Source organism: Phyllosticta capitalensis, assembly GCF_038381095.1.
Source record: "Phyllosticta capitalensis strain CBS 128856 chromosome Unknown BKA78scaffold_11, whole genome shotgun sequence".
NCBI classification, from domain to species: Eukaryota; Fungi; Ascomycota; class Dothideomycetes; order Botryosphaeriales; family Phyllostictaceae; genus Phyllosticta; species Phyllosticta capitalensis.
This window is the reverse complement of record NW_027117449.1, coordinates 185687-209274: the sequence shown is the minus strand read 5'-3', so window position 1 is coordinate 209274 and position 23588 is coordinate 185687. Positions and strand designations below refer to the sequence as shown.

Sequence of the window (23588 nt, the reverse complement as noted above, 5' to 3'; positions counted from 1 at the left end):
CAGGTCCCCTGCTCGGTGGTGGCGGCGGGGGCGCGTGCAGATACGCAAGCCCGCATATGCATAACCGAGACGACCGGCGGACCTACATTCATGTATGTCTTCAAGGCGACATGATGGCTGTGTGCATTTTGTTAGCACACAGGCAGCGAGACAGCCTGAGACAAACAGCTGCAGAGACAAGGCCAAACGAAGTGAAGAGATACGGTGGAGTAGGTGTTTGACGCAGCCACTCAACGCCCCGCATTCTTGATGATGTCCCTACGCAACTTGTACGCTTCCAATGCTTTATGACCCCTCGCTACATGGCTCCATGTATCCACGTACTCACTCACCCAAGTAGACTCACTCGCTTGCCCAAGCACTCAGTCGTCCCTCATTCGTGTTCGTGTCGCAATGTTTCCCATTCTCTGATCGCTATGTAGGTAGTTAATCAGCCACATCCAGAAACCGGAGGGATCGATCCACGACGCTGTTGTGGAGTGCGTTGCATCCGATGCGCGTGCTACCCCTCCTCCGCTCCTTTCCCCTCCCTCCCCATCCACCATCCCATCCTCGTGCTATGATGCGGCGGCCCCCTCGTGTGTGTGTGCCCTGGCTGCACCGCACCGCAGCCTGCCTACCGTCCGCCGCCGCCAACGCCCGCCCTTTCTCCCTCCCTCCCTTCCTTCATAAGCGTGCGGGGGTCTAGAAGACGAGGCTCGGACCCAGGCTACCTGCTACCCGCCACAGCACAGTCCTAGCAACTAAAGAAGCTGCTCGACCTTCCTCTCTCCCACACATAAGCGGTCGAGGACCAGAACCCTTGGCTTGCGACGTTTGACCACCATCCGTCGCCGCCGCCGCCCTGCCGCCCCGGTCCGTGAAGTGAGCTCCGACGACTGGGCTGTCTTCTAGGCAAATCCTGCTTACCTATTCCTCCTACTCCTCTTACTATACCACCTTCGTCTCCGCTCTCTCATCCAAGGTCCCAAGACCCTTGGCCTTTGCCTGCCCGACCTACCTATATCTCTGCGAATTTCGCGCTAGATCTTCCGCTACTCACGCATCATTCCTTCTTGACCATTTTCCGTCGTCAGCCATCGACGTTGTCGACTCTTTTTGGACTTTTGTGGTGACTCGGGACCATTTGCGACGGCAATCGCGGACAGTCGAGGCGTCCGCTGCTGCTCTGTCAAGGCGAATAACAGGCAGAACAAGCCGTGGACGACGTGCCACCGCGACGCGTTCGATCGAAATCCGGAATCAGCAACGTCAACAGACGCGCGTAACCACATTTCATCCGGCTCCAACATCAACCTCCTCCTTCGAAGCTCTCCGCCCAAAAAATCACCCAAAACCGCGCACCAAGCGCCCAAGCGAAACCCAGCTGCCTCTCGCCCAGACGCAGACGCGCAAACACAACGCGCAAGCAAGCGACGACAGGCGTCTTGGGAGACGCCGCATATAGATCGACAAGCCTGCGGCCAAGGCTAGGCTGGGCCGGCTGGGCTGCGACCAAGCGCTGACGTGCGTCAGTCGATCGAGGTGGTGACGGCCAAGCGGTTGCGAAGAGGACTGCGAATTGGGAGGTCGACGAAGAAGCGCGAACAATTTCGGTCGTTGCGGACGGTTTTGCGAAAGGGAGGTGGACTGGATCAACCGTGGGTTGCAGCTTCGATAGCTTTCCGCGCAGGCCCGGTCGGCATTCGACATTGAGATCGATTGAACGTTGCAACTGACATTTGCTTGCGCAACTTGAAAAGAGAGCGGCAGTTGACCGAAACGGCATTGACCAGGTCGGCGAACAGCATTTCCAGTCGCACTCACGAAAACGATCAAAGACATTTGGAAGGGGCAGGAAAACGAAGCCAAAAGACCAGAAGAGCAAAAACAGGGTTCGAAGAAGTCAAGAACTTGAAACGGGGATAAACCTACCGCGCGCAAGAGGCTCAAGAAGACCGACTGGATTTGGCATTTTTGGACCAGGGGACAGGAATAGCTCTGCAGCAGCCCAAGTCAAAATTCAGGACAACATATCTTGGCGGCTGGCCAGTAATCGGCCACGCAGACAAACCAAAGGAGGCCGAGAATAGCTGGAGGGGCACAGAGCACCCCTTTTTTCCAAAGAAAGAGCGAAATCGAATCGAGAAAAGACGTCTCGAAACAACCGCCGCGCTGCGCCGCGCCGGACAGCACAACGCACGAGAACCCCAAGCGGTCTCCTGTTCTTTCTTTGTCACAAGCAAAACCAGCCAGCCAGCACCGAGCGATCGCAACAACGCAGCCCGAGGTCCCTGCATACCTTTCACACCTTGACACCTTGCTTTTTGCCCTCCCCCATCGCCTACCCCTATTCGTGCGGCTGAGCTGAAGTGTGAGCTTGCTGTCTGATCTTGTTCAAATCGTCGGCCAAGCGATTGCTGCAGCAACCCTGGGCAACCCGACCGAGAGCCCAGCCCAACCAGCCCAGCCCGTTGCCGAACCGCGTCCCAAGCCAAGCCCCGCCGAGTCCAGGGCACGCTCGAGGCAAGGTACCCGCAGCAAGGCACGCAACCTTAATCGATCGCGACGGGAATCAGACCCTCTGCGGGAAGAAGTGTGTGGGACGGAAACGGAACGGGAGGACTGGCAAAATATTGTTGCGCCGTGTTGATAGGGTCTTGGTTTATGCTGAAGTGAAGAGAAGGAAAGCTGGTCAAAGAAAAGTGCTGGAAACGGTGACGGCACGGAAAGAAGTGAAAGAGCTTGTGATCAAGTCTGGGTGCCGGTTGTAGGTCCACGGAACGGCTGCAAAATGACGACCACGAAAACGTTGGAAGTGCGGCAGACGCACAAGGTGTCGTCGGAACGGGAGACAGTGGAGAAGTCCAACTCTCCGCGCCTGTCGTTGCTGGGCCTGCCCGCGGAAATAAGGAATCAGATCTGGGAGTACGTCTTTCCGGTGCACAATGGTCAGGGGGCAGTGGCTCCTCAAACGTCGTCGTCGTCTCTCTCGCTCCTCCTCACCAGTCGTCAAATCCACGCCGAAACGCTGCTCCTCGCCTACTCGCGGACTCCCTTTGCGACACCGCTGTGCCGGCCATCAGCTTTGACGCAGCGTCTCACGGTGCTCTCGCCGCCGCAAGTGCGCGCCATTCGCTCCCTTACGTTTACCTATGCGCCACGTACGGCGGCGAGGACGTGGGATGGAGATTGGCGGCCACTGCTCTTCCCCGTCTATGTGCAGTGCCGCAAGCTGCTGTGGGAGGCAGTGCGGCTGCTGCCAGGAGTGCGAAGCGTAAGATTCGTCTTGGATGGGGGAAGCGGTAGCACCAAAGGGGGAGCCGCAGGGGGTGAGGGGGCGCAAGAGGCCAAATCGGTGGGACTTACGAGGCTGGGAGCGACGAGGAGACGGACCGTAGGAGGAGTCAAGTTCTTTTTCGACACGGTGGTTGGGGTGGGATTGACCGAGAGAAGTGGCCGTGGCGAGACGCATGCGTGGGACGAGCGGTGGAGCGTCTTGCCAGGGGCAGAGGGCGACGAGAGAGCTGTTTGGTTGGTCGAAGAGGCAAAGAGTGGTGACGACGAAGAGTTTGAACGCAACAAGCGGTGGGTACGCGTCGAAGTTGTCCGGTTGCCGCTGGGAGGTTGACGTGCCTTGCGTCTGGGGGATTTGAGTTGCGTCATTTGGTCCCTGATGGACTTGGTGGTTTGTGCGTTTTGGCGTTGATTACACCATGGTGCATCATGGCTCCATCAGGTTGCAAGTTTGGGCATGTTGCATGTTTCGGATGGCGACATACGCGCCGAGTTGAGCGAGCAGCGAGCATCCACGCATGGTTGAGGATATTTTGTATGGCATCATTTTGATCAATTGCGCGCTCATGGCGGGTTCCGGAGCATTTTCGTTTTTTGAGTGCCCGTTGGCGATGGTCGACCCACCGGCCGGGCAGTAGTAGCACAGCATCAGCGTCAGCGCTTCTGGCGGGTTGATTGAATGTTAGCGCCAAGCAGCCGAGTGGTGAGTGTGTTTACAGAGTGACCGGTGGCTGGCCTTGGTCGAGGAAGAGCGTCGTCAAGGTTAGCGGGACTTCCCCGCAAATTGATGCAGCGAGGGTGCTTGGTCTCGGTCTGGGTCAGGTCGGCGTGCCTGACTAGGAGCAGCCCTAGCTGACGGCCCATGACTTGAGCATGCTGGCGGGGACGTCCACGTGCGGTGAGCCGTGGCAACAGACGGGATGCTGGACTGGGACTGGGCGCTCTGGGCGAGAAGGGGAAACAGTCCCATGGTTGATGGTGTTTGGCAGAAATGGAGAGAGAAGAGTGGTAGAGGTCGACTCGAGTGCGTCCGGTCTGCGCCTTGGGCCAAGTAGCCGGCCCTATCAAGCTAGCTGCCTGCCAAGACTGCACTAGCCCATCATCTGAGAGAGAGTGACTGTCACTGCTGCTGCTCCGCTCAGACTCAGGGCCCAAGCACTACCCACACCCACCACCAACCTAACCTTCCACCATCTCACTTCGACTCCCGACACACACACGACACCATTCCACCCAACACCACCACGGCTGCCATTCCGCTCACCACCTTTGCCTCGTCTTCCAACTCGGTCGCCTCGTCCTCCACCCGTCCCGATCATCTTGACCGCCACGGCTGCTTCCAACCTCCCTCACCCTTCCCCGGGGCTTCCGCCGACGGACCGCCCCCGTGGACTACAACCATGGACAACAACACAACCACCACCAATCACTCCCGCCGGAGATCCACCTCGCTCATCAGTCCTGCCGTTGGCGTTGGCCGATCCAACTCGCTGCGATCGCAAAAGGGTCACCGGAGGACCATGTCGGAGCATATCCCTGAGGCCGCAGAGGACAAGCAAGACCTCGACTTTGCTGCCGATAGTTCGAGCTCCGACCTCGAAGACGAGGACAACCTCACCGACGACGAAGAGACGGGCCTCACCTCCAAGGATCGGCGGAAACGGAGAAGGAGAAGGAGAAGAAACACTCGTCTCGACGAGCGCATAGCCTCTGATGTCACAATCTCAAAGGAGGAGGAGAAGATTGCCAAAGCCACCTTTGTCAAGGCCTCTCTCATCAACATCACCTTGATTGCCCTTTGGTTTGTTTCCCATTCTTTTTCCTCCTCCTCTTCACTAATCGTGCTTTAGGTACTTCTTTTCCATATCAATTTCAATCGTACGTAATCCCCAGACCCACCGCTCGCTCCGTCATGGCTCGTGCTCACCTACCGAATAGTACAACAAATGGATGTTTGCAGCAAGTGAGGATGGACAATCCAACCTCAACTTTCCCTTTCCGCTCTTCACAACATGTCTGCACATGATTGTCCAATTCACCCTCGCCTCCCTCGTCCTCTTCTTCTTTCCGCAATACCGACCGCGCCACGACTCGCTCAGCTCGCACCATGAGTCTTCTCGGTCGCCTCCCCGGCGAGAAGAGCCGATGGACCCGAACAAGCCGCTCATGACAAAGTGGTTCTACTGCACCCGCATCGGCCCTTGCGGTGCCGCCACCGGTCTGGACATTGGTCTGGGCAACATGAGCCTCAAGTTTATTTCCCTCACCTTTTTCAGTGCGTACCCTCCACGAATCCCATAAGCAATGCTGACAATTACAGCCATGTGCAAATCCTCCGTACTTGGTTTCGTCCTCATCTTTGCATTCATCTTCCGGCTAGAAAAGCCGTCGTGGAAGCTGGGTGCAATCATCTTGACCATGACCATTGGCGTGATAATGATGGTTGCCGGCGAGACGGCATTCAACGCCCTCGGTTTCATCCTCATCATGTCCTCGGCCCTCTCCTCCGGCTTCCGGTGGTCGCTGACTCAGATCCTGCTGCTCCGGAATCCCGCCACGTCCAATCCCTTTTCTAGCATTTTCTTTCTGGCACCCGTCATGTTCCTCAGTCTCTTCGTCATTGCCGTTCCCGTAGAAGGCTTCCAGGAGCTCTGGGCCGGTTTTGCCCAACTTCGGGCCGTCAAGGGCCCGTTGCTTAGCGTCTTGATTCTCATGTTCCCCGGAACCCTTGCCTTCCTCATGACCGCGTCCGAGTTCGCTCTGCTGAAGCGTACAAGCGTCGTAACCCTCAGCGTTTGCGGCATTTTCAAAGAAATCGTCACCATTACGGCGGCCTCCCTCGTCTTCGACGACCGGCTCACCACCATCAATGTGTCGGGGCTGCTGGTCACGATTGGCAGCATTGCGGCGTACAACTGGATCAAGGTGAAGAGGATGCACGAAGATGCGCGCCTCGAGGCCCGGCTGCAAGCAGAGGATTATCAACCTGTGCTGAGCGCCGAACCGGATGATGAGCGGGTAGGCCTCCCTGGTTCCAGCAGTCGTGTCCGTAACAGTCTGAGCATTCAGCCAGTACGAGATTCAGACCGTCTTTTGTTCAGCGAGACGCAAACACCCGTCCGCCAGAGTCCGGTCAAGAGACCAGAGGACCTGGATTAAGGAGCAGCAGAAGCGCAGCATTTTGATTTCTTCAAACGCTTGTTTCGACTCGTCGTCGTTGGTGCGCGAGACGCGGCGGCGCCATCTTTGGGACATGTGGATGGAATCCACTGCATACTTTGCCAAGTGTTGATTAGACACGGACGGAGGTGTTGTACTGCTCTTTGCTTCCACAGAAGGAGAAGCAAATGCGGTTGGCTGGGACAGGCCAGGCACACATACCCAATCAAGTCTTTTTCCTCCCTTTTCAATAACAAAACAAAAAGAGATTACCGTCATGTTTTTTGCAGACGTCCAGCTCGTTTCTCATCCTCCTTGGTTTTTCCTATTATGCGTCAATCTGGGGATCAACGGCAATCAAAGCATCCGGGAGGGGCCGGGTAGAATTTTTCTTGGGTTTTGCTCTCGCGTCAAGTCTTTTTTGGAATTGCACCCCTTTTCTGCTGTAAGATTCACACGCTCTGTGGTGGCGCCGCAACGCGGTCGAACTCTTTGAGACGCGGAGCCGGGAGACGAGGCTGGCTGTATTTTGAATGATGCGGCGGTAAAGAAAGAGGCTGGCGAAAGGGAGAGATGGTGCTGTTGCATCCGATGGGGGGACATCGCGATGCCGAATGAATGATTAGACAATTAACGTATGTATGTATAGGCAGGCGCCTGTGGGCTGCTTCTTTCTTCCGTGTCATCATTGATGCCCTTGCCTGCTTTTCGTTCGCGTAAGACAGTCGGCAGAGCCCAGATGAGTGGAATCTTCCACCGCTTTCAGTCTTGTTGTAACGGATCACGCGGCCCTAGTTGAGCAGCAGCAGCACTCAACAACTGCCCTTTTTGAAGAGGCACTTTTCTCCCACCAACCAACCCCGCGCGGGTTCCAGTTCCAACCCCATCCGTCCACCGTGTACCTACATCTCACTCACTTCGTCCACCAACAACTCTACCAGTCTCACCCGCCTCATCATCTTCACCGTGTTACTTCCTCAAACGCAAAAGCACCTACTTTTCTTCCCCCTCTCCTCTCTCCTCTACCACCTCTCCATCCTCCCCCTCACCCTCAATCTCCCCCTCCGCCACCTCAGCGTGCCCCTCGCCATCCCCCTCTCCAACCCCCTCAAGCACGCCCTCGTCCGCCCCAACTGCCTCTCTTTCTCCCCCAACAACATCCCAAGCCGTTCCTCCTCGTCCTCCAGCGCGCGCACCACGGCGTCGTCCTCGCACGCCTCCAGGAAATTGCCGTGCTGCATGCAGCAGCACTCGACGATGCGGTCGAGCCGCGCGTGGGCAGTGCGCGTCATGGCGTGCCGCAGGCGTTGGATTTGCCGTTTCAGCGACGCTTTGCGCTGCGTGAGGAGGAAGCGTTCGGTGCGTTTGGCGAGGGAGAGGGAGAGGGTCAGGGCGATGATGGTGTAGATGGTGGTGGAGAGGATGGAGATGAGCAAGGTGATGAGCATCTGGAGGACGAGGGCGCGCGTGCTGGTGTTGTTGTTGTTCTGGGGGAGGAGGGAGACCGAGGCGCCATTGTCAAGCGGCTGCGTGAACGCGATGGAGGCGGTGGGTAGACATGGAGAGGCGCTGCTGCTACTGGTGGTGGTGGTGTGAGAAGCAGCGAGCGATGCCGCAACCTCAACGCCATTGACAAAGCCGTCATTATCGTCGTCGTTGGCGCGGCCGCTGCAGACTACATGTCCATCACCGCGGTACATATCCGACTCCCTTTCCCATCCCAACCCCAAGCTCAAGCCCAAATTCCAATCCTCCCGCCCCTCCAGCAGCATCTCATCACCAGCATCGACATCACGATGCAGCTTCAAGGCATCGTCATCGTCGTCTCGATACCGCACCTCGAGCCGCGTGTCGGCGAGCGGGGGGACCATCTGTACGAGGACCATCTCCCACATGCCCAAGGCGGCGGCGGCAGGAGGCGCGCTAGCCGGCGTCGAGGTCGTTATTGTCGTTGTTGCGTCTGTCGCCGTTGTGCCGTTTACCATGTCGCCGCTGTTGGATTGTGGGTGGGGGTGGGAGGGTGAGCGAGTGCGTGGGCGTGTGTGTGGGTGGATGAATCGATAGATGCGTCGAGGCTCTCCCTAGGCAGGCGAAAGGAAGGAGGGAGATCGAAGACACAAGCAAAGACGACGGTGAGAGGGCGCTGCTCTGCTCAATAATCTTGGATAGTGAGTCAGCAAGTGGTCCAGAGCTTGAGAAAGGGCGAGTACCCTACAGCAATGATGATGGCGATGGCGATGGCGAAGGCAAAGGCAAAGGCAGAGCAAGCGGCAGTGATGAGGAGTGATGGTAAGCCGCGAGCCAGCCAACCAGACAGTCCAGCTCGGCGCTCGTCCAGGTGTGTGTGTGTGTGTGTGTGTGTGTGTGTGTGTGTGTGTGTGTGTGTGTGGAAGCCGTTGGGTCGTTGCTCATAGGGCAGTGTCCAACTTTGCTCCGAGGCAACGCAAAGAAAGAGAAAAAGTGGACGAGCACAAATTCTTTCCTCGTCCGTATCGATGCAGTCGACGTTTATGCTTAGTCGAGCGCGAGAAACGCAAAGTGATGACGCAAAGGCGACGATGGAGCGACGGCGTTTGTGGAAGAGATGGTACAAGACCTGGATGTGAAGGTGAATGAGTGGGTAAGGAGGAGGAGGTGGAGGAGGCCCGAGGCGTGGCGTTGACCTGTTTTCAAGTCAGTAGAAAATGATCAGACGAGGGGGAAGACTGACTGCAGCCAGAAGGGGGACAAACGTGGTGCGGGCACTTGAAGAGCAAACGCGTGGTCCATACAACAAAACTATTTAACACTAGGACCAAACACTGAACCAAAAAAAGGCAACGCACCGCAACACAAAGACAACAGCGGCGTTTGCGTTCACATTCACGAGATAGAAGAATTAGCGAGTCAGGAAGCAAACATGGATATCTACCATGGAATGTCAAATGCTATAGCGAGGGTGGGTACTTTAGTTAGGTGGTCAGTTGCAAGCTACCTGCCAACCTACCTGCTGCTCAGACCTCCTAGGCGCAATGGATGGTAGGGGAGGGGTGGTAAGGGGCAAAGTGTGTTGAGTGACGATTTTTACAGTGGATCAAGACGGTGACACTGGACGTCGAATAGAGCAAGTAATCAGAGAGCGAGGGCTAGGCGGGGGGCGCCGAATAGAGAGAGGGGGCCCAATGACAGTCGGTGAGGTGGGAGCTTGTTTGCCTTTTAGGAGGATGCCTATCCAAAGCATGACAAAAAGCGTCACGTATGGTGTGGTGTGGCAAGGGCATGTGTATGTGTGTATGCTTATCTTTCCTTCTCTCTTTACTTTCCCTCTTTCTGGCCTTCACGCTCTCCATCCATCGTCTCTGTTGGAGTGCTCCATGTCACTTGACACGACCAGTATACTTTAAATGTCTGTCTGTCTGCGTACCTGTTCTGGTTCTTCTTTTAGGCAACGCAATGAATGGTGCTGTGGTGATAGTGCAGGTAGGTGGTTGGAAAGATGAGGTCTAGTAGCAATGTTCGGGTATAGATTGTAGGTAGGTGGATGTGGTTTGGTTGAGATGATAGGCAAATGAATAGAATAGCTATAGACCTGATGAGAAGAGATGGGAAGGAAAACAGGGTGGGTATTGTTACTAGTGCACCAGCCTTTCTCTGCTCAGTTGAATATTTAGGAGGAATTAGGAACACATCCGATGCTGTGTAAATCACCTTGTCTTGTTCCTTCTCTTCCTCTATTCTTGATCTTGCGGGCCGATAGTCATCTCCCATCTATCTGTGAATCAGGAATTTGTGACTGGACACTTGTGCGATATTAAGTGCTGAGCTTTGAAAGCAAGGCATGGCTGGACGGCCAATTAGAGCAGGAAAAGAGATGCATCAACAAGATCCTCCTTCACCATCAAAACGAGAACATTCCGTCTCTTTTCGAGTCTTGTGGCAACTATGGCCCTCCGGAGATAGAGATGGCATGAAGAAGCGCGGCCACGAGGTCTGGACTGGGGCAGGGAAGCTTAGAAATCGGGGGGTGAGGTGGAGTGGAGAAGTGGAGCACCAACCACGCAGCAGAGTGGACGGCAGCCCAAACCCGGGTCGGGTGTGTCAACCCATCGACGCGGAAAACGGCAGCGCAGCCATCCTCGACACGACACCCGAACAGCAGCACCTCTGCACTCACGTCATTAGTCGGCCAAAGCAACCGAGAGCCTATTCCCCCATCCGCACCTGCCTCCGCTCCGTCCTTCTTGATCGCATCTTTACCGCGTAATTTTTTTCTTGGGTTCCTTCCTTGTTTGGTTCTTGTACATATAATTCCTCGTATACCTTATATATATACACTCCACGACGTATCTACACATGCGTCTCCAGAAACGCTACACCACGCTGCCGCTTCATCGAGACGCTGCTGCCGCCGCCACCAAGGAGAAACGCACGTTTACCAGCCTGCCTTCACGATGTCTGAGACTATGCGAGCAATTGGTCTGTCCTGTTCCTCCCGTCCGCCACACGCCAGTGTCGTCGTCGTCCACCATGCCGTTGCACAGTAGGGCTAACCTCCATTCCTCGCGCGGGCAGACATCAAAAACGGCACCGGCCCAGCCACGGCCCTCTTCATCAACGGCCAAACGCCAAAACCCGTCCCCACGGCCTCACAAGCCCTCGTCCGCGTAAAGGCCTTTGGGCTCAACCGCATGGACCTGCTGCAGCGCGAGGGCAATTACCCCGTGCCGCCACAAGCCCCCAAGACGCTGGGAGTCGAGTTCAGCGGCGTCGTCGAGGCGCTGGGGAGCACATCGGAGGCGAGCTTCAAGGTCGGCGACGCCGTCTTCGGCCTGGCGTACGGCGGCGCCTACGCCGAGTACATAGCCGTGTCGACGCACATGCTGGTGCACAAGCCCGACGAGCTCAGCTGGGAGCAGTGCGCCGGCATCCCCGAGACGTGGATCACGGCCCTGCAGGCCATGTACCTGGTGGGCGGCTTCGCGCCCGGCGCGAGCATCCTGTGGCACGCGGGGGCCAGCAGCGTCAGCATCGCGGGCATCCAGCTGTCGCGGGCGGACGGCGCGGCGGGCGTCTACGCAACCGCGCGCCAGGACGACAAGGTGCGCTGGATCGAGGACACGCTGGGCGCCGACGCAGCCTTCAACTCGACCACGTCCGACTGGGTCCAGGGCGTCAAGGACGCGACAAACGGCAAGGGCGTCGACGTCATTGTCGACTTTGTCGGCGCCGACTTCTTCCAGCCCAACCTCGACGCCGCCGCGCGCGACGGCCACATTGTCAACCTGGGCTTCCTCGGGGGCACCAAGCTGGACGGCAAGGGCGTCGACATTGCCGCCTTCATCGGCAAGCGCCTGCGCTACGAGGGCAGCAGCCTGCGCTCGCGCGACGAAGCCTACCAGGGCAAGCTGCGCGACCGCCTGGTCGAGGTTGCACTCCCCAGGTTCATCTCGGGCGAGTTCAAGATTTACGTCGAAAAGGTCTTTTCGTTTGACCAGGTGGTCGAGGCCCATCAGCTCATGGAGTCGAACAAGACCAAGGGAAAGCTGATTGTGACGATTCCATGATTGTTCTCTACTTTTTTGGCCGTGGCAGCAACTACAACGAGGTGAGGTCTTTTTGCAATTGTTCCTTTGGACTGGAGTTATGGGGTATAGCGAGACGGACGGGGCAGTTGGCAGCATCTTGTTAGACCGGTGTATGTGGGTGGTTCATAGTTGTTCATATCGCAGCGCTGGGCGTTGGAGCTACGCGTGTATGTATCCCATTTTCCAATTCCATGTCTAAAGATACGTTGTTTGTCTGCTTCTCTGTCCGTGGTCCTCCACAAACAAAGCGTTGCCTCGCTCTCACAAACACACCAACAACCACCGAAAAACCTCCTCAGTCTTCAGCTTCCACCCATCCACCAGGGCCCCTCCCTACCTCTCGAGTCATTCCGCACCACCTCCCGCCGCCGATTGGCCCAGCAAGCACCCTTTTCCATCGTCCCCTCCCCTTCACCTTCAATTTCATTTTCCAGCCTCGACCCTTCCCACGTACCTGTACCTACCTAGATGTCGTTATTGGCAATAGCCGCCAGCCGCCAGTAGTCGCCGAGCACCTGCTACTTGAGGTTGGTCGTCGTCGTGTTCGGCGCCCCGCGTGGCGTGGCGGGCGTGCTACTGCTAGCGTCGGAGCGGTTTGGTGCGTTGCGTTGCTAGCGTCCGCGCCTGATTATTGCGTGGACGGCGGCGGCGGCGGCTGCGCCATCTGGATGGGTGGGAGGAGCGCGGCAGCTAAGGTGGGCGTGTGCGTTTGGCAGCTAGGTATGGACGGTGTGGCGGGGCGTTGGTGGGTGATATGGTTTGATTCTGGTGCTTCGGTCGTAGTCTACATACACATGGACTCGAGATGAGCTCAGGGGAGAGCAACAGCAACCGCAATGTTGGGGTGGAGGTGATGGAGGTGGTGCGTTCAGGCATGCCCAGCGAAATGTGGAAGGGGTATCCTGGATGGGATTTGACGGCCTGTCGTGGCTGCTGGCAACGGTCGTACAGACTGCAGTGCATGCTTGCGCGGGTATTGACATGGTTATATTTTTTTCTGGTCAAGGAGATGGTTGTGAATTGGTTGGATTGTAGAGAGCTGGGTGTGTGGCCCTGACGCAGGTATGGGAAAGCAGAGGTTGGTTGGTTGAAGTGTGTAAAGGTCTTATCTATTGTTCTTGCATTCTGGTCGTCAAGTCGTAGCAGTCTGTAAGTAATCTCTTTCCAGGGAGTAGCTGCGCTGCATTCATCTCATCTCATCTCATCATCGCCGCCTACAACGCATCGTCAACGTCAACCGCTCAAACTCCCAACTCAGCAAAACATCCAGAAAGAAGAAAGACTCACTGCTCAAAACCGCTCTCGCCGCTCTTGGGCTCAACATCGCTCTGCAGCACGCGGTCGACCTTTGCGGCGGGCGGGCCTTGGTGGAGGTACTGGACGAATTGGGACAGCTGGTCCTCGCCGCCCTGCGCCTCGCCGACGACGCTGCCGTCCGAGGCGTTGCGCACGTAGCCCGTGAGGCCGCCGATCTTTTGCGCCGCTTCGACGGTCGAGGCGCGGAAGAAGACGCCTTGGACGCGGCCCGTTACTTGGAAGGATATCTGGGGGCGTTAGATGGGTGGTGGGGGAGGGGTGAAGCAGAGTGATGGACCCACGCGTTTGGACATGATGCGTGTGGAGAAGAAGCGGTTCATGTATTATTGTTCAGATGGTTGCTTTGATGCTCTGCAGATTGGGCGGAGTTGATGTCTGGGGTGAGGTTGGTTTCTTGGGCACTTACACCTCACCTCGACTACATGTACCTTGCCCGGCGATGACGTAGGTCTTGGCAGCATATTTGGACTGCATTCTTCACTCCAATGGCGCACAAAGGCATTCTCCAGGCGATCGCCCAGGGATAGTAGATTGTGGTGACTAGAGAAGTGGCCATTGACTTCAGATTGGCCGGTGGCGCCCTACAGACGCACGCACTCTCGCATGGCTCATGGCAAGGCAGTCGGTAGCTCTCAGGGGCGCAACAAAGGCATCCCGGCCGATTATTGCAATCCGCCCGCCCGTCCCGCTGGCTCCTTCAGGGATCAAGTTTATATGCCACATGGCCGGCCGTCTTGCTGCTGCAGGGCAGGCGACTCTCTACGTATCAACACCACCACCTCGCTTCTCGAAACGCGTGCACTTCAGACAACGACGGGGCCGCCGCCCGGCCTCAGTGTCCCTCTTCATCGCCTCCTCCCGGCGTTGTTGCGTTGCGTTGCGGCTAATTTCCGCCATCCGAGAATAGACATTCTGTCCGTGTTGCTGGGCCGCAAACGCAAACCGAAAGCTTCCAGAATAATTGACCTGTCCATTCTTTCGCGCCTGCTTCACCTCGCCGTCGTCCCTCTCAACACTCTTGCTGTCCTTTGTCCTGTTCACGTTTCAACGCCGCCCTCCATCTGCACCTCCCAAGGACACTGTCGTTTCAGCAACGTCTCCTGATAGAATCCCCCTCCACCGTCTTGGAGAAAGCAAGCTACCTTATCAGCACGCCGCCGCCGCCCGCTACACCATGACCGACCATGTAGCCATCTCGGAGCGCTCGGTATCCCCCGGTCCCCCCGCTCTGTCTCCCACCTTCATGACGGCTCCCAACGTCGACCGGCCCGTGTCGGCCATGTCTGCCTCGTCGTCTGGCTCCGGCTCTGGCTCTGGCTCCGGCGGCAGCAGCTCGAGGAGCTCGCGCCTGTCGTGGGGCGGCATTCCCAACGGCCGCCGCGGATACATGAGGCCCGAGGGCACCGAGTTTGCCGACTCGGCCAAGAACAGAGAGAGCGTGCAGAGCCTCGGGACCATTTCGCACCTGCAGTACTACTTTGCGAGAACGGGACTGCTCGACGACAAGGGAGGCAGAATCGCCAAGGAGAGGCGCAAGAAGAAGAAGGCCGAGGAGGCGGCCGAGGGCGTCCACACGACGGCCGACAGGGCTCACTCGGACTTTTCCCTCAAGCTCGACGATGACGCTGCCAGCAAGCGCAGCTCCTTCATCTCGGACGACGGCTCCATGTTTGCCGAGAGCATCGACATTCCCTTTGTCGACAGCCCCGTCGCCGACTACGGCGAGGCCAAGATGGAGTACGCCCCGCCGCCCATGCTGCCCCCCACGGTCAGCACCTACCGGCACAAGGTCATGTACACGGCGCCGCTGCCCGCCATCACCGTGTTGCGGAGGGAGCTCAGGGAAGCGCTGCAGGACGCGCGCGACATTTTGCAAAAGACGCGGACGGCCGAGTCGCTGGAAAAGTACAAGGTCAAGTCGGCCAAGACGGAAAAGATTGCGGCGCGGGCGTTGGAGCAGAGGAAGCAGTACGAGGCGGCGGGCAAGATGACGCCGGAGCTGGAAAACGAGCCCCTCCCCCAACGCCAGGACTGGACCGAGCTGCAGGGTCTCGACATTCTCGACAACATCACCCTGGCCATCAAGGCGGCAAAAAACTACTACACGGCGCACGAAAAGCCCCAGATGCTGTACTCGATCAAGCCGGAAAAGACTATACGAAAGGAGCTGTACGAGGTCCTGGAGGTGTTGAAGCGCATGGCGGGACGCGACTTTGAGGGCGGCATCAGGGATGAGGAGCGGCAAGCCATTGACGACTGGATCAAGGACATTGAGAGCCTCATGGACCAGGAGGAGGCCAAGGAGCAGGCCGAGGAGGCAGAGCGCGAGAAGTGGAGCTGGCGAGAGGGCGACTGGACGGGCAGAGAGCGCGAGCGCGAGTGGCTGTTTCTCAAATCCTTCGACCCAGAGGGCTCGACGGACGAGCTGCCGGCGTGGACGGATCCCAGCGAGGCGGACGAGCTGCCGACGCCGTTTCTGCACAAGCTGCACAGCGGGCTGCGGCTCGTCTACCTGCACAACGAGCTGGTGCGCAAGTCGCGGCGGCAGTTTGAGGAGATCAAGACGTACCACAAGGACACGTCGCTGCCGTACCGGTGCGCCGAGAACCTGCGGTACTGGGTCAAGGCGGCGGAGCTGCGGTGGGAGATCAAGCTCAAGGTCAACGTCATGGAGGTGGTGCACGGCGAGCGGCCAGAGGCGTGGGTGCAGCTCGACGAAGCGCTGCTAAAGTGGTGCAAGGGCGTGAGGGAGGAGATTACGCGCGAGTGGAGAGAGCAGCGGATCAAGTCGTCGACGAGGACGCCGACGCTCAAGATTGACAGCGAGGGGACCGGAGTGCCGGCTGCGTAGAAGTGGTTTGTTAGGATTTGGATCGGCTTTTGGATGCTGGCCGTGCGTGTCGCTCTCGATACCCCGTTGGTTTTGTACATTTGTAATATTATTCATGGAGAGAAGTCCCCCAAATCTGAAGCAAGGGATGACGACAAAAGTGTTTTGTAAACAGCCGGGAGGCCTGCCCTGGCGCGTCCAAGCGAGCAATCTACGTGCAGGCCGCATCCGTCATGGCGTGGCGCGCCAGCAATTAATCAAACGGTGCTGCCGCTGCTGGGCACTCACGACAATTTTGGAGAGCATTGTTGCAACAGAGCGTCTACTCTTGAAGTTGTTGTTGCTGTTCTCCACCCTGCAAGCCACTGCCGCCGCCCACTAGATCCCCGGAGCAATCCTTGTCTAGTCATCGACATCGGCCCCCATCTCTGTGCTCTCCACCAAGTCAGGCCAGGCCAGCAAAGCACACATACACGACTTCAAAAGCAAACCATCCCAGGTAAGCTGCAGGTTTTGTCCGAGGTGGCTGGTGGTCGTCAGTCGTCGACGTTGATGCGGTAGTCAGACTAAGCCGTGTCGACAGGGCGCTAACCATCGGGCGGCCGCTGCAGGCCAGACCGGGACGGGAGCCCAGAGCCACTCGCTGTGCACCACTCCATCAACCTAACTGCTACCATCCACTGCCTGTCTCGCCGTGTCAACAATCAGAAACAACAACAGCTCCGCCTCCACTCCCGTCGCTCCAACCCGCCGCTCCGACACCGACTTTTGCTCCAGCTCGGCTCCGGCCTCTCATTTCCCCTCTGTCTCTAGCCTAGGTGTCCTGCTGGTACCTAGGCTCCGCTCCCTCCTTCCCCATGGCTTCTCCCAACCACAACACCCACCTCGACGCGACCCAGTCCGGGCCTGTCAACCACGCTCCGAATCCCTCCCTTTCGCCCGTCGACCCAAACGCTGGCCGCCTGGCCGCGCGCAAGCTGTCGCCCGGGCTCCTGGCCCGCATGAAGCTGCTGGATCTGCACTACAAGAAGCACAGCATCGTCACCAAGGAGGGCAGCGAAGTGGGGCGCATTCCAGAAGATCATCTGCGCGAGCTTGACCGCCTCCACGCACAGGATCGCTCCATCCGCATCCAGCGACGAGGCAGAGCTTGGAGCGGCTCCCGAGCTCCCCGCCACCATCCGGACCACTCTGCCACCAACAACAGCCTGCCCGAGAGGGATTCCGCCGACGCCCACATGCTGGCCCCCGAGCTGAGCGACCACTCGTCGCTGCTCAGCGAGAGGATGGGCGCCTCCGACTACGACGACAGCGAAACCGACGCGTTTGAGGAGTACCTGAGGCAGTACAGCTTGCCCGAGCTGGAGAGCATTGCCAAGGGCGACCACACCTTTCCCGACATGTCCAACGGCGAGGATCCCCACGCCTCGGAGCCAGAATCCAGCCAAAACGACACCATTCCATACGAATCCGCCCCGCCGACACCGCCGCCAAAAGACACGCCGCCGATACCCCAAGAGGAGCCCGAAGAGTTCGACAAGGACCGGGGCGATACCATTTACAAGCACCTTTCGCGCGCGCCGTCTGTTTACACGCTCTCGCGCGTGTCCTTTACCAATCAAATCCAACAACTCACCTCGATCAAGCTTCCCGATGCCACGTCGTTGCAAGCGCAAATTTCGGCCATTCCCACCTCCCGAGGCGCATCGAGAGCGCTCTTCGATGCTGCTGGACAGATTCGCGTGTGGGTGGCAAAAGCTTCGGACGTGCTGAACGGTTTGGACGCCGAGGATGATGTGGAATGGGCATCTGCGGCGGGAAGAGAAGGCTTGGACGAGGTGGATTCGGCCATCAATGTGTTTGAGACGCTCATCAAGGTGTTTGTCGTTGCAATTGAGGAGCTTCAGACGAGACCGGACATTGAGAGCATCTCTATGCAAGAATTGACGATGCTGGTGGACGCAATGGAACACATTCTCAACGATTGGTCGGATATTAAGAGCAAACTCAAGGGCGTCAAGGAGCAGGTCGAGATTGCCATGGAATGGGAAGAGTTGTGGAATACGGTTTTGGGTGACATTGGTCTCGAGATGGAAGCGCTAAGCCGGCTCGTCTTTGAAATGGAGGAGCGCAGACACCGCAGCTTCATGGCTGAAAGCATCACGGAAAATGGCGGCGTGGACATCGAGGCCCTCGAGACCATTGTCGAAGAGACTCCGCCAAACACCAAGGCCTTTTTGACGAACCGCTTCAGCTTACCGCCGCCGAATCCCGCGCAATCACCTGGACAACAACAAGAAGACTCGAATCTTTTGGCCCTGTTTGCCCGCATGCAACCGCTCCGCGCCTCGCTCGACTTTTTGCCCATGAGACTGTCGCAGTTTCAGGTGCGCGCAGAGCCCGTCTTCCCCAGCGCCTGCAGCGAGTTGGAAAACAAGTGTGACACTCTTGAAAAGCAATGGAACAGGCTCGAGCGCGACGCAGAGTCGTTGCGGCGAGAATTAGGTGAGGACAGGTGGGTTCTGGTGTTTAGAAACGCCGGCAACCAGGCACGGAAAATGTGCGAGTCTGTCAAGCGGAGCCTGCTGAAGCTGCACGAAGCCCTCGACACCAACGAGTACTTTACCGATGCCCACGCCACGGCGAAGAAGATTGAGAGTTTCGAGGCCAAAAAGATCCACTACGGTCCCGCCATTGAGCGCGTCTTGGCCATTATTGACAAGGGAGTAAAGGACCGGCTTACCGTCAACGGCGAAATCCTCCGGTTGCAACACGACATTCGGCGCGAGTGGGCGTCTTTGGAGGTGCAGATGAAGGAGATGCAGGAGCGCATCGATGATCTCAATGTCAACCAGACGTCGCAGCTCCGCGACTCGATTTCGACCATTCTCTCCAATGGCCAGTCCATTGCTGGCAGCGTCATTGACACGCCCGGCACTTCGCCTGCCTCTTCGGTCGTCATGAGCCGCAAGGAGCAGGAGAGGGAGCAGAGAATGGCGTTCAAGTCTCGTCAGAGCAGCTTCAACAGCACTCGTTCCGCATCCGCAGCCAACAAGCGTTACTCCGGCCTGCCCACACCCACCTCGACCCTTCCCCGCAAGACCCAGGTTTCTCGGTCCAGTGCCTCTGAGGAAAAGTCTCCCAGTCCACGTTATTCGGTTTCCACTCCCACGCCCGCGGTCCGCCGGCCCCAACTCCCCCAGCCCACGTCCAACAAGCCCCGCTGGAACACGTCCGTCAACATGAAGGATACACCCGTAGGTCACAATTTTCAACCGCTCTCTCTCTCCACCCCTTCACCGTACCACAAGGATCCGACTCCACCGCGCTCACTTCGCGCCGTTTCGTCCCAGGCAAACCTGAGGCGCACACCCGTAGTCCGTCACGACGCTCCGTCTCCCCCACCGGCATCCTCGATTCCCCGGCCAGCATCCACCACTCCTGGACACGCCGCCCCGGGCAAGAGCAAACGCACGACCATGACTCCGCGCACTCCGTCCCGCAACGCTTACACCCGCCTCGACATGCGCACCACGTCGTCGTCCAAGCTCTCGTTCCACCAGTCGGTCCCCTCTGGCCGCGGCCGCCGCCGTTCGGGCGAGGACGACGAGTCCGAGTGCAACAGCCCCGTCATGGGCCGCAAGACACCCCGCCCCGGCACCGACTTTGGCATGGGCGGCAGCCGCCGCATCAGCATGCTGCCGCAGCCGAAAATCGTGCCCGGCGGCGGCGGCGCCCGTCCCAGTCTGGACGGCGGGCTGAGCGTGACGAGCACAAACGGCGGCCGCGACAGCCGCGCCAGCAGCCGCACCGGCGGCAGGCTCAGCGCCGCGGGCTATCGCGGCACCGCGAGTCGGCAGGGCCACCGCGCTGCGGATGATAATAAGCCCCGTTGGAGGTTCTGAGCTGGATTGATATTGTCCTTTTTTCCGATCAAAAGTTGCCGGTTAATGGCTGGACTGGACTGGGTTGGGTTGGGATGGGATTGGTGCAAGGCGCAAGGCGCTGGCTTTGATTCGTTGAGTCTTTTTGTCCCTTTTTCTCTCTCTTTTCTTCGTCCTGGTTTCTTCCCTCCTGGCGGAGTGGCGGTTGGAGAGGGAGACTTGGCCTCGCTCTTCTCGTTTGGGGTCTGCTCTGCTCTCCTCACCACACCTCCTCCGCCATCCATCCATCCCCCCTCTACTCTACCACATGTCCCCTCCCCTCCCCGCCCACGAGCGCGCGCCAGGCGCCGCTGCTCTTTTTTCTTTCTCCTTTCTCCTTCCCCTTCCTTCCCCTTCTGCCTCGCTGCGCTATTATACGTTTTCGTCACGTTGTTTAGATGAGTGTCGTGTTGTTGCCGGTTCTTCCTCGCCTCGTCGTTTTTTGAGGAGTTAGTTTTTGAGAAGTGTTTTGCTCTTTTTCTTTTTCGCTTTTTCTTTTAATCACGATTATGATGGGAGGGGTGGAGTGGAGTGGAGGGGTGGTTGGAGGGGTGAGGAAGGGAGGGGTGGTGGTGGTTGAAGGATGAGGGATGAGGAAAGAAGTGGTGAGGGTGGTGTGCAGGATTTGTCTCTTTGTTTGGCGGCTATGGATAACTTCTTGTCAATCTTTCTTTTTTCAAAGGAGAGAAGAGGAGAAAAAAGGAGGTCGTGTTTTTTTTTTTTTTTTCCTTTTGCGCGTTTTTACTTTATTTGCCCTTCTTGTTGTTATACCCCCTCCTGCCTGCCTGCCTGCCTGGCTCTAGAGGCAGCAGAAAGGAGAAGAAGAAGAAGTTGTTGGTTGTTGGTGCTGGTTGTTGAATATATGGGTTTTTTGTCCTCTCTTCACCTTTTGACGCGACTATTAACCATCCTTTATGCTCATGAGTGATGATGAAGGGACCGAGCAATGAATGAATTAACAAATAGATGGACAAATGCTGCAGTTGTCGAGTGGGATAAGATTGAGACGCGATGGGTATAATAGTGTAGGTAGGGATGGAAGATGAGACGACGCCCGACCAGACTGCTGTGTTGGTGATTTGAATCGAATGCATGCATACTAACAACGCCCTACCTAAAGCATCTCTATATGTTGCATCCAATTTTTCTTGCCGCATCTATACTACCTTGCCTTTCTTTATCCTCCTCCTCCTTCTCCTCCTTCTTCCTCCCTTCCTCCTCCTCCTCCTTCCCACATTAGCTAGCTGCTTATATATTACTACTCCGTAAGTCTCTAGCTAAACTAGATGGGATGATGAGTGATGTTGTTGCTATTGGAGTAGAGTGAGTGCATAATGAGCTCTCTCGCTCTTCGTACCTGGTTTTTTTTGGCTTGCTAGAGCTACCTACATACGACGCGTAACCTACCCAACCCCACTACCTTTTTCTTTCTTTCTTTCCCAAAGTAGGGTCCTTCCGCTCAAGCTATGTATGCGTGGTGGCATGGCGTAAATGCATACATGCGCAACTTGGGGAGGAGGGGGTAAGATGGGAGTAGCTTCAACACTTCCTCCTTACGACATGAGCCTGCAGGCAGCCACGACGACGGCCTCTTTTTAGTGAAGAGGACGAGTTTTCGTTAAATATGATGGTTGGGTTGAGTGGGGTGGTGGTTGTAACTCATTGCTCTCTCTCTCTCTCTCTCTCTCTTTCTCATGTGGGAATGTGATGCCATGTCTAAAAGCTACTGTAAAGTCTTGGGCTATTATTTCGCCATGCTGTCACCATTGTTGTTGTTGTTGTTGATGATGTTATGAGATGGGAACGAGGGAAGGGGGATGGATGGGGAAAGCGCGGCATGGAGAAAGGGGAACGCTTTGCTGCTTTTCAACGGTAGACACGCACAAGAGAATGAGGGAGGGAGAGAGAGGGAGAGAGAATAGCATACGTGCGCCGCCTTATTGAGGCGAGTTGATACATTGCTTGATTTGATGGACCTCACCGCTCGTCTCAGTGTCTCCTTGGCAGTTCTATTGTACGAGACCCAGGCCCTTTTTTCTCTCCTTTTAGGAAGGTGGGAGGTAGACGTCTCCTCTTTTGCTTTTACTTTTGCCTTTGAGACGTGTGGGGCGCTAGGGGTTGCGCTACTGCTTGCTGCTGCCAAAAGCTGGCAAACAAAAATCTAGATATTTATGAGTCTTATCCTTTCTCTCTCTCCCCTCACCTATGCAACACACAGCGTCGTGTCCACCCATCTACACATCCTGGCGCACTCTTCCCTCCCCATCCCACCAAACCTCCCCCTCCTACCTACGGCACAACCACAATGCCCATACTCGCGGCTTGAGCGACGACACACTTGCACAAGTTCTCCAAGCCCACGCCGGCCAGGCGCGTCTCCTGGCTCTTGACGCGCGCAATCTCATACACATGCTTCAAGCTGACCTTGCCGACCGTCCCCGTGCCGGCGTTGCCCTTGACGCCCTCGGCCGCCTTGGTGTTGGCGCCGCCCAGCGCGCCCTCGACGTTGTTCTTGGGCCCCGGCACATTGCCCGCGCCGCGGATCTTGTTGCGGATGGGCGAGACGCCCGCCGCGGCCAGCAGGAGCGACGCCGTCGGCGGCGTGCGCAGCTCGAAGTGGAACGAGCGGTCCGGCCGCACGGTTATGCGGGCCGGGATGGGCGTGCCCGGCGTGTAGTGTGCGGTGCGAGCGTTGAACTCCTGCGCCGCGTGGTGTTAGCCGTGCTGCTGGGTGTCTGTCGTTTATTTCCTTGGTTCCAGAGGCAATGCGACGGCTCTCGCCTGGGCAGGAACCTCGAGCTTCATCCCATGCCCCGTCTGTGTGATGTATGCAACAAACTCACCTTGCAAAAATCCATGCTCTTGACGCCCTTGGATCCCAGCGCCGGACCGACCGGCGGCGACGGGCTCGCCATGCCCGCGCCGACAATCAGCTTGACGATCTGGTCCTTTGGGAGCGCCTTCCTAGCCATGGCTGCTACGGCAACAACAAAAAGCCTTCAACTTTCAAAAATGACGGAGGAGGATGAGGTCGAGGTAGGTGTGGTTTATTCCGCGGCTCGAGGCGGGCAAGATGGATGACGAATCGTTGCGACGCGGTGTCGGATCGAGGTGTTGCGGCGTTTTTTTGCGGGAGAGCGAGGATGCTGGTAGGTTGATTGTGTGGGGGAGTTGGGTGGTGGAGGTAGGAGGCGGTCGAGTGAGTGGCGTGCCTGGTCGCGTGGGATTGCTCTCTATCCGCTTCTTCTTCGTCGTCGTAGGAAATGTGCGCCGCTCTTCCTCTTCCACTTCAAGCGCAAGCCGTCGATCAATCAATCGACTCGGGCGTGACAGCCAACCGAGCTTCGGCGTGCAGGGCGTGGCGGTAGGTAGCGGTGGTGGTGGGTGGGGAAAGAAAGTCGAATTGGATGGCAGCAGCAAAATGTCGTCGATGGTCTAGCGGACAACGGAAGATGTCTGGATGCGCCGCCCGCCGCCCGCTCGGTGTTCCGCTGCGCTTGGGGTCGGTGTGGCGCGCCG

General features: G+C 57.5%; 8 protein-coding genes across 8 annotated transcripts; 5 read left to right on the top strand and 3 right to left on the bottom strand.

The window, feature by feature from the left end:
- The first annotated feature begins 2299 nt into the window (after positions 1-2299).
- BKA78DRAFT_37691 (uncharacterized protein) lies at positions 2300-3880 on the top strand. The gene has a single exon (XM_066892851.1). The coding sequence runs from the start codon at positions 2774-2776 to the stop codon at positions 3608-3610; it is 837 nt and encodes a 278-aa protein (XP_066739545.1). The 5' UTR covers positions 2300-2773; the 3' UTR covers positions 3611-3880.
- A 796-nt stretch (positions 3881-4676) lies between these two features.
- On the top strand, positions 4677-6435 carry BKA78DRAFT_333467 (triose-phosphate transporter family-domain-containing protein; the record flags this gene model as incomplete). Its single annotated transcript, XM_066890083.1, has 4 exons — positions 4677-5077; positions 5127-5154; positions 5215-5551; positions 5597-6435. The coding sequence occupies 4 exons, from the start codon at positions 4677-4679 to the stop codon at positions 6433-6435; spliced, it is 1605 nt and encodes a 534-aa protein (XP_066739544.1).
- A 1022-nt stretch (positions 6436-7457) lies between these two features.
- On the bottom strand, positions 7458-8420 carry BKA78DRAFT_299231 (uncharacterized protein; the record flags this gene model as incomplete). The annotated part of the gene is made up of 1 exon (XM_066887026.1): positions 7458-8420. The coding sequence occupies one exon, from the start codon at positions 8418-8420 to the stop codon at positions 7458-7460; it is 963 nt and encodes a 320-aa protein (XP_066739543.1).
- A 2086-nt stretch (positions 8421-10506) lies between these two features.
- Positions 10507-12201, top strand: BKA78DRAFT_324612 (uncharacterized protein). Its single transcript, XM_066889306.1, has 2 exons — positions 10507-10890; positions 10987-12201. The coding sequence occupies exons 1-2, from the start codon at positions 10866-10868 to the stop codon at positions 11976-11978; spliced, it is 1017 nt and encodes a 338-aa protein (XP_066739542.1). The 5' UTR covers positions 10507-10865; the 3' UTR covers positions 11979-12201.
- Positions 12202-13282: 1081 nt separating this feature from the next.
- On the bottom strand, positions 13283-13609 carry BKA78DRAFT_356380 (Acylphosphatase-like domain-containing protein; the record flags this gene model as incomplete). Its single annotated transcript, XM_066892051.1, has 2 exons — positions 13283-13543; positions 13598-13609. The coding sequence occupies 2 exons, from the start codon at positions 13607-13609 to the stop codon at positions 13283-13285; spliced, it is 273 nt and encodes a 90-aa protein (XP_066739541.1).
- A 905-nt stretch (positions 13610-14514) lies between these two features.
- BKA78DRAFT_272915 (uncharacterized protein) lies at positions 14515-16498 on the top strand. Its single transcript, XM_066885540.1, has 2 exons — positions 14515-15209; positions 15279-16498. Exons 1-2 carry the CDS (start codon positions 14560-14562, stop codon positions 16165-16167), a joined length of 1539 nt encoding a protein of 512 aa, XP_066739540.1. The 5' UTR covers positions 14515-14559; the 3' UTR covers positions 16168-16498.
- Positions 16499-17117: 619 nt separating this feature from the next.
- On the top strand, positions 17118-19592 carry BKA78DRAFT_232705 (uncharacterized protein; the record flags this gene model as incomplete). The annotated part of the gene is made up of 1 exon (XM_066883802.1): positions 17118-19592. A coding segment is annotated over one exon (2475 nt), but the record flags the coding sequence as incomplete, so codon positions are not given.
- A 2388-nt stretch (positions 19593-21980) lies between these two features.
- On the bottom strand, positions 21981-23492 carry BKA78DRAFT_324601 (mitochondrial 54S ribosomal protein uL11m). Its single transcript, XM_066889305.1, has 2 exons — positions 22913-23492; positions 21981-22769 (listed from the first exon to the last, which is right to left on the bottom strand). The coding sequence occupies exons 1-2, from the start codon at positions 23039-23041 to the stop codon at positions 22359-22361; spliced, it is 540 nt and encodes a 179-aa protein (XP_066739538.1). The 5' UTR covers positions 23042-23492; the 3' UTR covers positions 21981-22358.
- Between the last annotated feature and the right edge of the window lie 96 nt (positions 23493-23588).